Source organism: Leptonotus elevatus, chromosome 12 (genome assembly GCF_054856555.1).
Source record: "Leptonotus elevatus isolate MCC_2025b chromosome 12, RoL_Lele_1.0, whole genome shotgun sequence".
NCBI lineage: Eukaryota > Metazoa > Chordata > Actinopteri > Syngnathiformes > Syngnathidae > Leptonotus > Leptonotus elevatus.
Genome location: NC_141250.1, coordinates 11,734,740 through 11,752,101, shown reverse-complemented (window position 1 = coordinate 11,752,101; position 17,362 = coordinate 11,734,740). Strand labels below are relative to the sequence as shown.

The following is a 17,362-nucleotide window of genomic DNA, read 5'->3' as shown; positions in this document are numbered from 1 at the left end:
CATTCGTAGGCCAGAAGTTGGTCACTTCCATGCGAGTTTCTAGAATTTTTTTTCTTCAGTTTATAGAGTAAATATTTGTTTGTAATTATCCGTCCATCCAGCCACCCCTCCAAACATCAGTCCAGTGATCTCTAAAAGTCATGTGACTCATGATAACCACTTGAAAGAATCCTTGCGGGCCCCGACCCAGTGCTTGGGCGCCCCCCTGCCTTAAAGAATGTGTTAATTGTGACAGCAATATTGCGAGTGCATTTTAATCTTTTAATAAGTCCATGCGGTGTGATGACAGGTGCTACTTTTCTCCACAGAACAACGGATCCTTGGTGTGGTGCCAGAATCACAAGCAGTGCTCCAAGGTAAAGTGGTTACACTCCTGTCATGAATGCCACGCGTGCGTGCCTCATTATCATGGCCGGGGGGGGGGGATAATACAACATAAAGTGCGCGAGTCACGGCAGGACTAGTTTCGTCACGCCTGCAGGAATCGCTCCCAGACATTTTGACGCAAAAACAAAAAAATCTTCATAATTCAGACTTGAAATGATTCCGAAAGAGTTTATGTTGGGTTTTGGGGATTCTTGTTATTCGGAATGTGGATAAGAATGCATTGTGCTATCCCCCCACCCCCCCCCCCCCCCACAACTCCTCCCCGCAGGCCTTGTTTGTGTTTCTTGCCCTCGTCCCTAAGAAGTCTGATATAAAGCTGCTGCTGACAGCTCGCCTGAAAAGATGGCGCTGACAGGCCCGTCTGGATCTGTTGACAGGGCCCTCGGAGATGTTTCGAGCGAGAATACTAAGAACCCTACGCCAGCGCAGCGTGGTCCAATTTATGAAACGTGAACAATGGCCACGAGAGCTGTCAGTGTTGCTCATCTCCTCGCACAGCGCGAAAGCAGAATTCAATGCAGTTTGGCCCGCGCGGATTCAAAATAAAACACTTTTGCTGACGAGAGTTTTGCCCTTCTCTTTGGTTTTGCTACATTATGAATGCACGTCGATACGAATACATGTCAGCTGAGGGGTGTGTATAAAATATATGCGGTGAGAACACAAAGAAATAGAACACCCTTCTACATGTTATTACACGAATGTAGTAGTCAACCATCCATTTTCTATACTGCTTGTCCTCATTAGGGTGGCGGGAGAGCAGCCAATCAAAACCCACATAACAATTCAAAACTATTCAGAATCACATTCACACCTTTGGACAATTTAGAGTTGGCAATGAGCATGCACGTTTTTTGGAATGTGGGAGAAAATCCAGAACACCTTGGGGAAACCCATGCTGCCTGAACTGAGAGTCAAGCCCAGATCCTTTTCGACTGTGAGTCAGACGTGTCTTACCACTAGGACACCGAGTTGCATGCTTCCAGAATATTTTTCCCACTGACAGTTATGGAAACGCACACATAAATATTTGTGTTTTTGTCACTTGTCATTATAAACAAACAGCGGTTTATGGGTGACACGGCTCCTCAGGTGTATGCTCGTAAAAGAGTATCGGGTTCATAGTATCGGAGTATTATTTTCAAATTATGCTTGAATTAGACTATATTAAAGCTGCATTAGTTTCATAAACACATTCCAAAAAAGTGCTACACATTTTGTGTGCAGTAAAAAAAAAGTGTTTAAGACATATTCATTTCATTCAAAATAAACCTTTATGTAAAAAATCACTACAGTGTATTTTTTGGGGTTAAGAAATTGTAATAAATTCTTACACAAATAAGCGGAGCATCTTGCATCGTCACATTATACGCAGTATGTGGTAGACCCAAAGTCGTGGCGAATACGGTATGATTTCATTTTCCTTAAACAAATTTCCCTCTCACCCTCAGTGGCGTCTCTCCAAAGCATACATGCTGAGAAACTCAATAAATGACGCTAATTAAGTGGAAATGCAGGAAAAGGCACAGTGGCGGGCATGCTTACTTAAACATGATCTCACAGCTGGGGACAGTGTTGATCACAGTCAGTGTCTCGCCGCAACTTGCTTCACAAAATCACCGTTGGAATCACCTGAGGAGGCAAAAATACTAGTAAAAGTACAAAGACTTGAGTAAAAACGACTTTGGTAAAAAGTAGAAATACTGATTCAACTCCTGCACTTAAGTCAAATTAAAACTGCCTGACCCTGAAATTGACCTAAGAACAAAAGTAAAAAGAAAATATTTTTTATTGTCACGTAATATAATATGGTGCAATTACTGCACTTTGTATAATTTATTTTTTAGATTTTATTTATGTCATTATTTTCATGCTACACCACAAATATGTAATGAATTTATTATTTTTTTTTGTTTACTTGGATTGAACCACTGAGGCACTAGACTAGATTATACTGTACATAAAAAAATCATGTTGGGATGAGTTTATTCAAACAAATACAAATTAAGACTGTTAAAAAGATTTGGATCAGATTTTTTTAATTTTTATTATTTCTAATGCACTGCTGAGGTATTGGATTGTGACTCGGTATCAGCAGATACTCAAAATCGAGTGACGGGGCCCTATTTTCATGCCCAGAGCAAGTCTACCAAAATTGTGTTACACCAACTGTGTCACAATTTAGACCTACTTTTAGCTAGTCTACTGTTGCGATTAAGAATATTTTCCTTCCGCGAATCCGTTGTTAACCCATTTAATCCCAAATTTTTCTCAGACATATAAAAATCTAAATCCGGTGTCATTAATAGCCCTTTCAAGTAATCCAAAAAAAAAAAGGACACATAGGTGAAAATATGTTTTAAGTATGTTGGGATGAGTTAAGGAAGCCATCTTCTTCTCAAGGTGCAACCAGGAAGTAAACAGCTCTTGGTCATATGATAATTTATTCCAAACATGTGCAAATATATACATTTCATACAAACAATGTATTCTGACAATATTTTTGAAAGAGTACCCAGGTAACATTTTTTAGAGTGACCAGCGGGTTTTAATGCACCCGTGTTCAAGTGGAGATACCTTAAAAATGTACAAATACTTGGTCACTTTCCACCACTGTGACTCACAAATGAGTTTGCTACAGCGGTGCTGTTGTGCTCTGGTGGTGGAGTGCACATCATGCACATTACCTAGTGTGGTGTGTCACACCAATAAAATGTCCTCATCGCTGTGTAAAATGGTAATTTAGCGAAGAAAAGCATGTTGCCTGACAGCCTCTTTAACAAATAATGGGCTTTTATAGCTTCAATCCTACTGTGACCCCTTGAGTACTTTAAAGTTAACAGCGTAGGCCAACCTCCCCAGTGCTGTGAAGACGCTCGATTCTCTGCTTTCCACTCAGATGGCCAATACCGACTCTTGGCACTCTGCGTTCCCTCGTCATTCGGCAGTTTTGTTTTTGAAAGGGCTTTTTTTTTTTTTTTTTTTTTTGAGAGCTGCTAAATCCAAGTGCGGCGAACGTTGCCCAAAACGAAGCAACGGTCCAAATGCTTTTCATGGCTTTGTGTGTAGCTTGTGACTGCGCTTCAAACAACCAAGTGCTCTACAAATGTTGGTTTAATGGGCTTAACTGCACCAGGATGCAAGCCAGGTCTTCATTCAAGGCCAGGAGTCAATATTTGTTAACAAACAGGAGCACACTCGAGGGCCTCAAGTGCCCACTGAGGGCCTGTGTGCTAACAATGGTGACAAATGCTGTACAGTGGCAAATCCGTGAATAGCGCCGCAGTGGCTGATTAGCCTCTCCACTTCATGAAGAGCGCCCAGTCAAACAGAGGGCACAAAGGCCGATGGGTCCCCTGAGGTGGTGGCGGGGACACAAGGCCAGTCCAGCCACAGCAGCCATCATAGATGGGAAGCAAATGTGAGGAAGGTGCTGCCTAATCATTTCGACAAAGACACGGTGACCTCGCCCCGCTCCATCTGTCTGCCTTTTCGGAACTCCGAGCGTTCTGGCGGTCAACCTCGCATGCGGCGTCCGGCGAGTCGCAGGGTTCCCTTTTATCATGCTAATTTTCTCTCCTTGCAAAGCGGAGCGATGTGGCATTTGGGGTCTTTTATCGTGCCGTCACAGCGCACCACCAAGGCCATTGAGCGAGGAGGGCAAAGTTCTTTTTATCGCCTATTGTCCGCCCCAACTCCTTTCGAGACGACCCAAAACTCGGAGGTCTCCGGGGCAGCAAGTTGAATATTAGACTCGACGTCCATCCACCCTTCTTTAATACCATCCGATGCAGGGTCACAAAGGACTACAGCTCATTTCAGTTGACATTGGGAAAAGGCTTAGGGGGCATTAACATCAGTGGTCCCCAACTTTTTTTTTTTTTTGCTCACTGACCACTAACACACAAAAACGTAGATAATCAAATAAATTCTATGCTTTGCAATTTAGCACATTTTATTCAAATACAGATATTGGGCATGAGAAAACAGATTTTCCAGTTTTAATACATTTTGGTGGATGAATAGACATTCATATGCGGTACCATGCTGAGGTAGTGGTTCTGAAACGGATCCATGCTTTTATCTCCAGTTGACTTGATTATTGTAACAGTCTTCTGACTGGACGTCCTCAATAGAACATCAAACGGCTGCAGCCTGTGTTCTGATCAGAACATATTACAGTACTCGAGTCGTAAAGGCTTTACACCGGCTCCCAGTCAGCTGTAGAATACATTTTAAAATTCTGCTACTGATCTATAAATCACAGAATGGTTGGGGTTCTGGACACATTAAAGAAATGCTGATTTAATATAAAGCCAGTAGGACTCTGAGGTTTGCAGACTCGGGTCAATTAGTGGAGCCCAGAGTTCAAAGCAAACATGGCGAGGCAGCATTTATCTGCTACGCTGCACACAAATACAATAAGCTGCCAACATAAGTGGAATCAGGCCCGAGTGTAAAGGATTTTAAATCCAGGTTAAAAACGTTGCTTTCCCCCCCCCCCCCATGCCTATATTAAGGACTTTTAAACATTTTTAAATTGTCGTCCTGTGGTTGTTCTTTTTTAAGACAAAAAAAGGTTGCGCTTTACCTTGACTAGTTTCGGCGGCGACTGCCGCCTTCCTCAGACGCTGTCAAACTGACAGTTGTGACGTGTCTTATCAGCTGATGTTCCTGGGCGTAGACAGTTCAGTTTTTGAGTAATTTTTTGCCATTTTAAAAATCAACTTTTATTTCTTTACTTTTAAATGTCAAAAGAGAACAAGTCATCCTTCTCAAATTGAGCCACATCGAATCAAATCGCAATCCGACTGAATCGTTCCACTCTAAGGGCCGTCCTTGAATCTTATTGCATGTATCAAGATACGTATGAAATCGTCATTTATTGGCGAGATATGCGCCCCTAATAGCTACTACAACTGGGGGGTGGAAGGGGGGGGGGGGGGTTGGGGATTGTATTACTCTAATGTAGTTCAATTTTGTACCCCACATGCAGTCGGAGGTATTCAAAACCTAGTTTTGGATATGACTAAGGCCAACTACGGACCTGGAATGCATATGGCATCACTTTCAGGTTGACAAGTTGACATCTGTACATAAAAGTTTTTGAAAATGCAGTGGAGAACACTTTGTTGTCATATAAATATAATCTTAGTGTGGTACAGTGGACGAATTTTCCAATTTTGAAAAAATGTCTTTCATCGATATTTGGATTGGCAATTTGTCACGGAAACTGTATACCGTACACCACAAAAGAAGCGTTGTCAAGCCAATTATCAACAACAGCCCGGTTATGATTGGCCCTATAACACAATCGATTTGAAAAAGGTCCACTTTTCAAAATCTCCACTGTGCTGTTTGGATCAACGACCCATATGACACAGCTTCTTCTACCTGTTTTTAATTTAAACCGCTTGGCAGAGGGAGCTGAATGCTGCGCCAAAGTAATGTATATTTTTAAAAGCACACATCCGATTCGGCTTCCACCTCTTTTCCTGAGGAAGTCGACCTTGTCAAAGCTGTATTTGTCTTAAATAAAGAATATATTCGACATTTTCATAACAAAAAGGTGGCATGCTGTTTCGCCGGCGAGACTGGCCTCTCCGTGAGTTATACTGTCGCCACGAAGAGAATTAAAACATCATTCGGTTTATAACCTCGAGTTGAGGGATGATGACTTTACCGTACCTTGCATTTTATTTACAAAGAGTCCGCAGAGGGGGGGAAAGCTTAAGAAGAGAACATTGTCTGCTCTCAGTTTTCATGGATATGTCACATGTTCCACTTTCTACCGAAGCTTCCCGTGCCAGTTTTTGAATAGCAAGCCTTCACATGCAACTAAGAGGCTGCTATGTTGAATTTTGTAGGATTTGGTACAAAACGAGCTACCGACTTTGTTTCTTTCTTACTCTCACAACTCAAGATGTTGGGGGTTTGAATCTTGGCAGCAACTTTCCTGCGTGGAGTTTGCACGTTCTTCTCTTACGTATGAGGGTTTTCTGTGGGAACGATGTCTTCCTTTACATTCCATCATCCATGCTTGGTCCAATGAAGGCTCTTAAAGTTGCCCATAGGTGTGAATCTATGAACGATGTGGTCCTTTATCACAAGTTTGCCCACCACCTACCCTAAGTGATTTAAAATAATGACAAGAGCTCACATTTTCGTCGCAAAATATTAAACTTGTAGAGTAGTTTGTCCACCATGTTTCTGGCATATGTTTGTTGCTCTAGAATTGTGAGCTTAGTAGTAACTTTTTGTGCAATTTCCGGCTAAACTCCCGTGAGAACATCTTTGGAAGTGCTTAAAATCGAACAACAGTCTGTGGAATGCTACTGTGTCTCATTCAGAACGTGTCTCTCAAAGCCCACCATCCTCCCAACCCCCACATGTTCTCACGCCAAAATAAATAGCTTGAACTTCCCCATTGAGTGTCTGCAAAGAGCAGAGTATTCAATTATTCTTAAGGCACATAGTATCCGCTAAGAAGGAAGCGTCCCTGGCAGCTTGGAAAGTGTGTCAGCGCCATTTACGAGACGGTTGTGTGGTCAGTGTGTCTCCGGCGGCCCGGTCGTATATCCCGCGACACGCTGGAAAGGCGTGATAAAGTGGGTGCTTAAACGGACTTCAAAGCACCTTTTGGTCCAGTCTGGGCCAGACACCGCTCTCACCTTGCCGCGTTGGCCCACATTACCGGCATCGACACCTCCATGGGCCGTCTGGAGCGGGGAGCCACTTGTTCATTCAGATTGGAATCGGGCCTTTTGCAAATGTGGATATAAATCTGGTTTTGAATCTCTGCCAAAGCGAGTGTAGCATAATTGTACAGATCGGATATAAAGCGGGAATGCAAGCTTGAGCAAGGTTTCCCCCCAGAAAACTGCCATGCATGGTGGGAACAAAATGGGAACAAAATTCGACCCTGGAAAATATCCTTTTGGCGACGAAGGGGGTGGATGACAAAATTGCAAAATGGGAAATGGACTGCTTTTTATATAGCGCTTTACCCAGAGTTGACCAATTCCGGTCCTTGAGGTCCGGAGTCCTGCAGGTTTGAGATGTTTCCGCCTACCAACACACCTGCTACTAAAGATCAGGATCATTATCGGGCATACTGATGAGCTGATTATATGAATCAGGTGTGCTAGTGTGCGGAAATATTTAAAACCTGCAGGACTTCGAAGACCGGAATTGGTGAACCCTGATCTCCATCATATGGTGCCCAAAGTGCTTTACAAAGCCTCAAATTCACCCATTCACACACACACACACTCATACACCAGCCATGTAGGGTGCTGCCAGGTCCACTGGGAGCAAATCAGGATTCAGTGTTTTGCTCAAGGACACTTTGACATTGTCACCGGGGATGAGGATCGAACCCACAACCTCACAAATGAGAGATGACCACTCTACCACTGAGCCATGCCGCCCCGTTTAGAAAAGCCGGGCGGGCTCCGAGGCCTATAAACCACTGTGGGTAACCCTGTTGAGGTAATCAAAATGCACCGATCATGTATAAACCCGTGTCTCCCCAAACAATACAAACACAAAAAAACACCCACTGTATTTCTAAACATAGTGTAAGTTTTTCCTAACTTTCTTGATCGGGAGAAATTAAATAATCCCAACACCAATTAAACAGACCGTAATTATCACGTGTATCCCTAAATGCCATAGAAATTATTTCTTTTCTAAACGTTTCATCCTTAACATTCAAATGTTTGGGTTAAGAACCACTTGACAAATGAAAATCTTTATCAATATTCATTAGCTAAAAATGCTGTACACCAAGGGATTCACTAGTGACTGATGCAGGGATGACAGATTTATGATTCGTCAGAGCTTGTACCTGGCTCAAAGGTAGGGAGGAGTAATTGGTTGAAAGTGTTTGTTTTATTGGCACGCTAGTCCCCACATGTTGACGACATAGAGCAATACATGTGGTCTAAATATGCTACATTAGAGGTATGCGCTTCATTAAATATAAGTGCTGATGGAGGTAACCCTCATTTAAATCAAATAGAGTCAGTTGAATGGTATGTATTATTGTTTACTTCCATGTTGTCACCTAAACACAACCACATAGAACATATGTCACTTTAAATGTATATGGAAACAGCCAGCTAAAGAAAATAAGATAAACGGATACACTTTACACTTTCTGTGCAAATCCAACCACAGATTCATTTGTGTTAGTTTAAGGCTGTGTGTGGGCACAGGAGTGTAAAGTAGGCTGGTCAGTCCCAGCAGGAAGGAGCTGATCTGGACATGGTTGTTAAGTTTCATTGGCCAAAGGGGGGGTCGCTTCATTGGCTGCTATCTGTGGAGCTCATTATTCACATGGTGGGTGGCAGAAAGTGGAAACCCCCCACGGCACAAATCGCAACGACGAGGCCACAGGAGAGGAGGTGAAAAGACTGCGGGACTCTTGCAGTTCAGACGTCTTCAACGGTCAAATCGCACATCCGACAGTGGACCAAAACAACATGCTTGTGTGTTTACAGACCCCGCTGAGATCACCAACCGTTGGCAGATAACCCCTTCCCTCATATTTTCCATGTCTAAAGGGATTTAATTCCACTGTGGGATTATTACAATGGAAGCTGCGGTAAAATCCTCTTTTGGACCCGTCGCCCAGACAATCTGCTGTCATCCGAGTGTTTATTCATCTTGGGATGATGTATATCGACACACTCAAAGCTTGTCTTCCCGGTCCAGGTTCCCGTTTTTTTGGCACACACAAAGATGATGGTGCGGAGGGAAGATTAGATCGCAAGGATCTTAAAGCTGATGCATTTAGCAGATGCGAGCTCATCGATTTATCCCAGCTGCTGCATCCCCGAGCCTCGTGTGTGCGTATGTGATGTTTTCAGGATCATGGAAAACCACAATCTGTGTGTTTGAGTGTTTGTGGTAGATTCAGTCATCGACAGCTGTCTTGACCCTTGAATTCAGGTTGATTGTTGCAGCTGAGTGACTTAAAACCCACTTTATTCACTGCTTTGATTTAAGACCCGCTCTCAGCTAAGCCAGGGGTACCCATACCATTTTTTTTTAACGTGAGTAAATTCGAAAAAAATTTAGAGGTGAGGGCTTCAATTACTCGTGTTTTTTTTCACTATTCGCGGCATAAAAGCTAAAACTAGGCCCGATTATGTGCGCTTAAAATGAAACGCTGCCAACGTTTGTAGCAAATGGAATGCATTGAACCGCTCTGACAATGATCCTGACAATCTGAGCAGCCACTTCTGCCAGGAGCCCAACTCGGGAGGACAAGTAGGATTAGTGGATTCGAAGTGTTTCTGCGGCGTGAATAAACAAATGGAGATAGTGATGGAATGTGTCTGCAGCGTGGGATTAGACTACCCCCCCCGACACACCCCCCCCCGACACCCCTCCCTACTTTAAACAGCGTTCCACGTCTTCTTACATGCTGTTGCCCAGACCGAAGCCTCGGGCCTTGTTTCGTTTTAGATGATGGAGGAGAGGGTGACAGTTTGTCTATTTTGACTTTTCCCATCAGGGGACACCACAGCGGCTTTTGCTTCTAAACGGTATGTCTGTTTTTATGCATGACACAACATTCCAATTTATCTGGACTTCGGATTGTCACTGAAGATCTCTAGGGTGATGATGCGTTTTGCCTGGAGCCGTACCGACGCTATAAACATTTATAAAATAGCATTTCCATCCATCCATCCATTTGCTATACCACTTATACGGTTCAGGGTTGCAGAAGGTAGCTGGCACATCTCCCAGCTGACTTTGTGCTAAAGGCAGACTACCCCATAGAGTGGTCACCAGTCAATCACAGGGCAGATACACAGTCATAAAAAAATATTGGACCTTATTTTCTTCAATTTCTTGTTGATTTTAATGCATGGTAGCACTAAAGGTGTATCATGTGACAAACAGACACAAAAGAAAACATAGAAGCGGATAGATTTTTTTTGTCAGGGTTCGTCAGGGATCGTTCAAGGTCGCAAACCAACGGTTTCAGTAGTCACCGACAGTGTTGGCGAACGTTTGTGACCTTAAACGAATCCTGACAAGAAATCAACATTCGCTACCTTCGCAAGTGTCCGTCCCTTCGTTCGTTCGTTCGTTTGACAACATTTCTATGAAACTATCTGAAAGAAAAATCATATAGGTGGACCGGAGATCTGGATAAATGTGCAGGAATTTGGGTAGTGACTTATCAGATCCTGAAGAAACTGCTTTGTGTGGCAGTTGACAATCAATTTGCAATGCGCATTTACCACCACCTACAGGACTGGTGTACAACAGTCCGGCCCATCATGCTTGAACGAGAACAGAGCCAGGCTCCGTCATCCAGCACCAGTGACCTTGAATGTAACAAACGCTCTTCTGCATGAATGGACACTCCACATACACGCCAACTTCTTGTCAAAAGTCTTGCGATAAGAGAGGAAACTGCTCCATTTTCCTCCCATGCTCAGTTCCTGTAGGCGTAACGGCTATTATGTCCATTCGGTGTATCTTGTTTGCCATCTGCTCAATTCTTAGTGGCTGCCATGACAGTGATGCATTTATTTGGTCCCGCGTGTGGATGGAGCCTGTTCATTATCGGCGCTTTTGACAGTTGCAATAAATGGGCCCAAGCGCGGAGGAAGTGTTCCACGTGATCGTTTTCATCTCTCGCTCCCCTGCATCTATCATCGTAATGTTTTTGAGCACGTAAATCATGCGTTGTGGTCAGATCTGACAACGCTCTCCCAACGAGCAGCCTCGAACAGGCTTTGACGTTTCCATGCCAAAGACCCAGTGGCCTCCTTATCAGCAATCTGACCTCACGGGATGGATATGTCCTGTTGAGTCTAATTGTCATGAAATGTAAATTGAGCTCAGAGCGAGGCGATAAGCCGGGCTCTTGTTACGGCCACTGAATGTGGGCTCTTGTCGCCCGACTGACGATAACAACACGAGATGGCAGTAAGAGAAGTCGCCCAGGAGGTGTGTGGGTGAAACTTCAGAGTGGTGAAGAATTAAGTGGCGGACAAAGCGGCACTGGGGCCGAGCTGTGTGGGCTTTCTTGCTCATAAATAAGGCAGGCACCTCTGATTGTGGGCTGAATGTATAATTCATGCGCTGCCCCTCCTCTTCTTCTCCTCACTTTCTGCCTTTGTTGTCTGCACCCTCCCCGGCATGTCAATTAAAAATTAAAGAGGCGGCGAACAGGCTCTCGTAGCCTCTTTTTTTCAAGGCAAATTCTCAAAATGACGATCATATTTTTTATGCCGCGCTCACCCACATTTGACAGAGCAGGGAATTTAGTGTTGTCAATTTGTTTTTATTTGGGCAACTAGTAGGAGTTTGCCTTGGAATTTAACCAAAATGGCTGCTTCTAGTCAATATGTATGACCTCCTGTTCCGTTCTGGACATGGGTCCTTGAGACTTTTCCGTACATACTGGTATGATAGACATGCCCACCAAATGTTGTGGGCAGTACAACTCTTTTTGGTGGCATTTTTTTTTCAAACTTTCTGGAAATCCCCTAGCCCTGAAATTCACCCCAAATGGCTTCTTCAAACCAACAGTTCAGTCCAATTCAGTTTCGGGCATTGATCGTTGAAAGTTGTTGACATATCCCGTTCTGATAGATGTGTCCACTAAATGTTGTCAGCCAATGAAACTGTTGTAGGGGCAAATATTCTTAAAAACTTTTTGGAAATCATCTAGCCTTGAAATTCACCCCAAATGGTTACTTCTGTTTATTTTCGGGTATTGGTCCTTGAGACTTTTTTGCACATCCTGTTGTGATAGACATGTCCACCGAATTTCATCTGAGTTGGTGAAACTGGCACCCCCCCCCCCCCCGCCCCTTTGTTTAGGTCTGTAAAATACAAACATTTCATCAGGACAAGCATGTTGAGGCTCCCAAAAAGGCGATTCCTTTGTCAGAAGAATGATAAACAAATCATGGTTCAAGGCGTGCTCCTAATCATGACTACACCGCCTAGCAAAACACATTTGAGGAGCTAAACATTTTTCGAGCGAGCAACCGTGTTGTGTAAACATTACAGAGTTATGACACTGGCAAAGTTTACTGCAAACATTCCTCGAATAGCCCATTATTCACTCTGCAATTTGGTGTTACTACCCTTTGTCATCCAGAGGAAATTGGAAGCTGTCTCAGTGTGAATTCATTTATTAAACCGAGTTATCTACATCTTGTATCGCTTATGAGCGATAAAAAATGCTTGCAGGATATTGCTACATGATTGGGATCTGGTTTGGACTCATTTCCATACAGTCTGGACATCTTTACCTGAACATTTTAGCCTTTAATGATAAAATGATGATGATAAATTTTGCCGTGACGCTATTCGTCATCGGCTGGGCCACCCTTCCGTCATGGTCAGTCCATCGTTATTTAAAGCTAACCAAATCTGTCATTGTCAGTCCATCATCGTGTCACCGTCATTGCAAATTCGTCTTCTGCGGCATCGCGTCCGTGTCGAGAATGTAATCACTACATCAGATAAGAAAACAAACGTAACATCTTTTGTGTAAGAATCTTTTCACGTTTTCACAGCTACAGTCCGCTTGCATTGGGCTCAAGTGGGCAGTGACCTAACTGATGAAGTGATGGGGTTGATATGAATACTGTAAATCCTTATGTGCCTTCTTGCCACAAAGGTAGCGCAGTGCCATACTGTACTGGTTGGGACATCTGCCTCACACGCATGGGATCTGGATTCGAATCTCAGTCTTGGTGTAGAGTTGGCGGTGGTTTGTCTATACGATTTGTGCGATTAGCTGGCAACCATAGCCCGCCTCTTGCCCAAAGTCACCTGGGATAGGCTCCAGCTCACTCCAGATGAGCAAAAGTATAGAAATTGGATGGATAGATGCATGGTAAGAAAATATTTAGATACAGCCCTTGTATTGGATCTGGGGTGTACCTAATAAAGTGTCCAGTGCTGGAAAACCCATTTCCCTTTTCAAACGAGTGAGCCTTTTGCATATCATGTTGCGTAGTCACATCTCAAGCCTGTTAATCATTTTTAGCCTACGTGATCCTTAACACTGGCTGTGCGCTCATAGGCAAGCACACACGCACACACCTGCGCAGACAGGAAAGTGCTGCTATCTCGTGGACCTTGAACATCACGTAAGGTGGAGGAAATGGTGTCTAGACGTTATAACACGGCGATATCGCCTCGCTGATTTACTCGCTCTCCTATAACACTCCTTTGGAACTTTACGGCACTCCAGAGAGACATCACGGGAACACCTCCGCCAGCGTGCCGGTTTTGCATTCGTTCGATCTGGTTCGGCTCCAGCGTGCGTAAAAGATAATTTTTTTTTGGAGCCGCAAAAACAAGAAGCTGATGTTTCAGTTGGAAATAGAGAGTGACTCGTGTCAAGGCGGCTTGAAGTGCGCCGTGCGGCCTGTCGAATGTGAAAGAGAAACAGTAAAACCGCCGAGTGTGGCTTCTCTCAGCGAGAAATGGAACAAGTGACTGGCAGGCTGAGATTGCAGCTGCACCGCTGAAACACAACTAATTCCTTCTCTAATTCGCTTGAACATTCGTTCAATCTGTGCGTCGAAAATTGGCCGAACTCTCCCCCACCCCCCTGGCAAGATTATTTTGCTTGTATTGTTTGAACAAGGCAAACATTTATTTAGCGGGCAAAAGTGCTAACAAAGGCAAAATATAATGACTGCATAATTGGTTGTACTCACGACAGCTGCCAAAACGGTAACACAACGCTGCAAAATATGTCATCAGTCGCAAAAGTTTTCCATTGACTGTGAACAACTTCTTCTAGTGAGTGACACCAGAACATGTGTGTAACATATCCTTAGCTAGTGTGACTTGCCATAGGGTCAAAAAATAAATAAAAAAATAAAAAAATTACTGCAGCTGGCGAGGGAATAGGCTTTGGCTGTGGCTCTGAAAGATATATCACATGATAGAAAATGTGCCCGCAAAAGCAACACAAGCCTGCGGTTGTCAAATGTATCGTTTTCTGGAGAGACGCTTGGAAACATTCATTTTCTCGACACGAGCTTAATGCAGATGGAAGGATGAAACCGGGGGGAAAGATGAGTTTCAAAACTGGATTAGAGCGGACGTGGCCTGAGAGGGTGATTGAACGGCGGCTTTGGAGGGGTGGCGGGGAAATGAGGGATGTAGCGTCTCGATGACAGCCAAATAAAAAAGAAATGCAGTGAGGAGTGAGTGAGTGAAGAGAGTGTCTGCAGGCCACTGACTCCTGGATGGGTCAATAGATGGGAGGAATAATTGTATGTGGCCAGCGGGAGTGTGAAAAGTGCAAGGGCAGTGGGAAAATAGCCCTAACTGAGATTAAAGGTGTGATTTACAATTTGTGTGATCAACATGGAGAGGCGTGACACATCCAGAAGGTGAGGTGACCTCGGCAAAGACACCTTGGAAATGTCAGCTGAGCTTGACACAGAACGAGAAGTGGAATGAAATTTGTATGATAGTTTAAACTTTATTTATTTTTAACAAATAACCGAAAAGTAGGACGCTCAAAATGAGTCACCCCCTTTTCTTTCAGTGCAGCCAACTGACTCCAGAAGTTCCCTGGTGATTTCTGAATGATCCAATGTTGACCTAAATGATTGATGATGATAAATTGAGTCCACCTGTGTGTAATCTAGTCTAAGTCAAAATGCACCTGCGCTGTGATGGTCTGAGAAGTCTGGTAAAATAATATTGGGGAGCAAACAGCATCATGAAGACCAAGGAATGCACCAGGCAGGTCCGGGATAAAGTTGTGGAGAAGTTTAAAACTGGATTAGGATATAAAAGCTTTTAACATCTCGCGGAGCACTGTTTGAAATATTATATTGAATTGGAGATAACTGGAAACCTACTTTGACACAGCCGTCTTAGGTTTTAGAAGTAAACCTAAGTTAAAAAAGAAAATATATTTTTTTTACAATTGTGAATAATTTTAGATATGATTTTAATGAATGGGTCATTCATAACAGTATACAAAATGGCGTCGACCTTCGGTGACAATCGATCACTGATTGGCTGTTAAATAGCGAATCAGTGCATGAGATAGAAGTAGAATATGAGAGTACACAAATGCAAAGCAACGGCAAAGAAAATGACATGACCTAGTATATTAAGCGGCGCAAAACGTTGCTTTTAACTCCGACTTGTTCTTGCTTGCATTATTACTGTTTTGGGCAGGGTTCTGTATATGTGTACATACAATTAATTTCATGAAACCCCGACTGTGGATAAACAATGACTTCTCGCTTACAGAGGTGGTTACAAGCTTGTAACTGAAAAAATTCTGGCTACGCCCCTGGTTTGAATGTACTTTTGTGTCTGAATTCTTGCTTCTGTGACTCACACAGGGACACTGCTTCATAATTAAGAGTTCCATGCACAACAATTAGCGCAACCCACTTGAATTCCTTCCTTCCATAGTCCCCTTTCAGTCTGCCTTGACAAAGTGTGAGGATGGGCTGTGCCATCAGTGACCATTCAGTCCCGCTCTCTCATCAACACCCCCTGCCCCCTTAACCACCACCAAAACATTTTATTACAGCGTGAAATGGGGATTGAAAGACCACTATGGAAGTTCCTACTTAACCATGCACAGTGTGTCACTGGTGGGGAGAGGCAGATAAGAGGACAAAGGGGAAATCAGCCACACAACAACACACATGCTTTTGTCAAGACTTAACTGCTGAAGTCCACAGAAACAACCCCCAGCGCCTGATTACTTCCCAGACGCAGTGTTTGTGTCTTATTTTTTTAGGGGACAAATTTGTCCCAGCATAATCTTGTTGGATAATTGAACGCATTCCTCAGGGCTGTTCACACAGATGGTATTTGATTTGTTTGAGGTGGCCACCCAAAGCCACCCACATCCCCCAGTGATTCCCGACCACATTAGTGTGCCATGGGACGTCATCAGGTGTGTTGTAGGAAATGATCTCTTGGATGTCCATTGTGCCGTCTGGTTCTCTGTTTCTTTCCGAACATTTAGGCTCACAAGTCTTTGAGAGTTTTGTGACAGGCTGTAACAGTATAAAGTTTACATTATGTTGACAGATCAATCAATTGCCCGCCTCCTAACATTAGGAAAGGTGGGAGGGCGAATGCTTTTAAAGGGCGTGCAGAGCTTGCGGCAACTTTCCCAAAACTTGTTGTTGGCACCGTTGCCATGGATTAGACTGCACATCAAACTGTGTAAATAGCGATCAGGCAACCTGATTGATGACAGCACCTTTTGTAACCATACGCAGCCTTTTGTATTTGCTTTGGCAGGACATCTGTCGTCAACATGCATAGCCGAGGTGCGAGGGGGGTGGGGTGCGGGTATGGCAGATGTGACAGGTTGAAGCACACCTGCGGAGTGAGCTGATGTCTCTTTTATACTCAACGTTGAGCTGCCTCATGATCACAAATGTATACAGTGGTATCTCAATTTACGAACTTAATTGGTTCCGTGACCTCGTTTGTAAGTTGAAACATTCTTAAATCAAGGTAACTTTTCCCATTGAAATGAATGGAAATTCAATTAATCTGTTCCAGCCCCAAATTACATTTTATGATATACATTTTTTTTGTCATTTTAATTGGTGTGTGGTTGAAAGTAAATACAGTACAACATAAAAATAAGTGAAAATATCTCATCACTATGAAGAAATAAACAAACAAATGCTTATTGTGCTTTAACTTTATGTGAGGAGGGCAGAAGGAAAACAGTTCCTCCACTGAAAAAAAAATATTCTAAAATAACATAATCTTATTTAATGTTTTCCTTTTGACTGTCTATTTTCTATGTCCCCCCCCCCCCCCAACACAAAAAATTATCCAGGTAAATTTGTCTATTTTGACACTTAATGACATTAGGCTACAGCAGCCACTGTTGTTTTGGGGTTTGGGGCGTTTAACGCTCTTTAATTAGTCTTAATTATTAATTAAGTATTATTATTATTAAGTACTAATTACG

General features: G+C 43.3%; 1 protein-coding gene across 1 annotated transcript in view; it reads left to right on the top strand.

The window, feature by feature from the left end:
- Nucleotides 1–17,362, top strand: part of anos1 (anosmin 1) — a 62,145-nt gene that overhangs the window by 11,855 nt on the left and 32,928 nt on the right. The window contains exon 2 of the mRNA XM_086091630.1: nt 309–356. Within this exon, the coding sequence (XP_085947756.1) occupies nt 309–356 (48 nt within the window). The remainder of the gene's footprint in view (nt 1–308; nt 357–17,362) is intronic.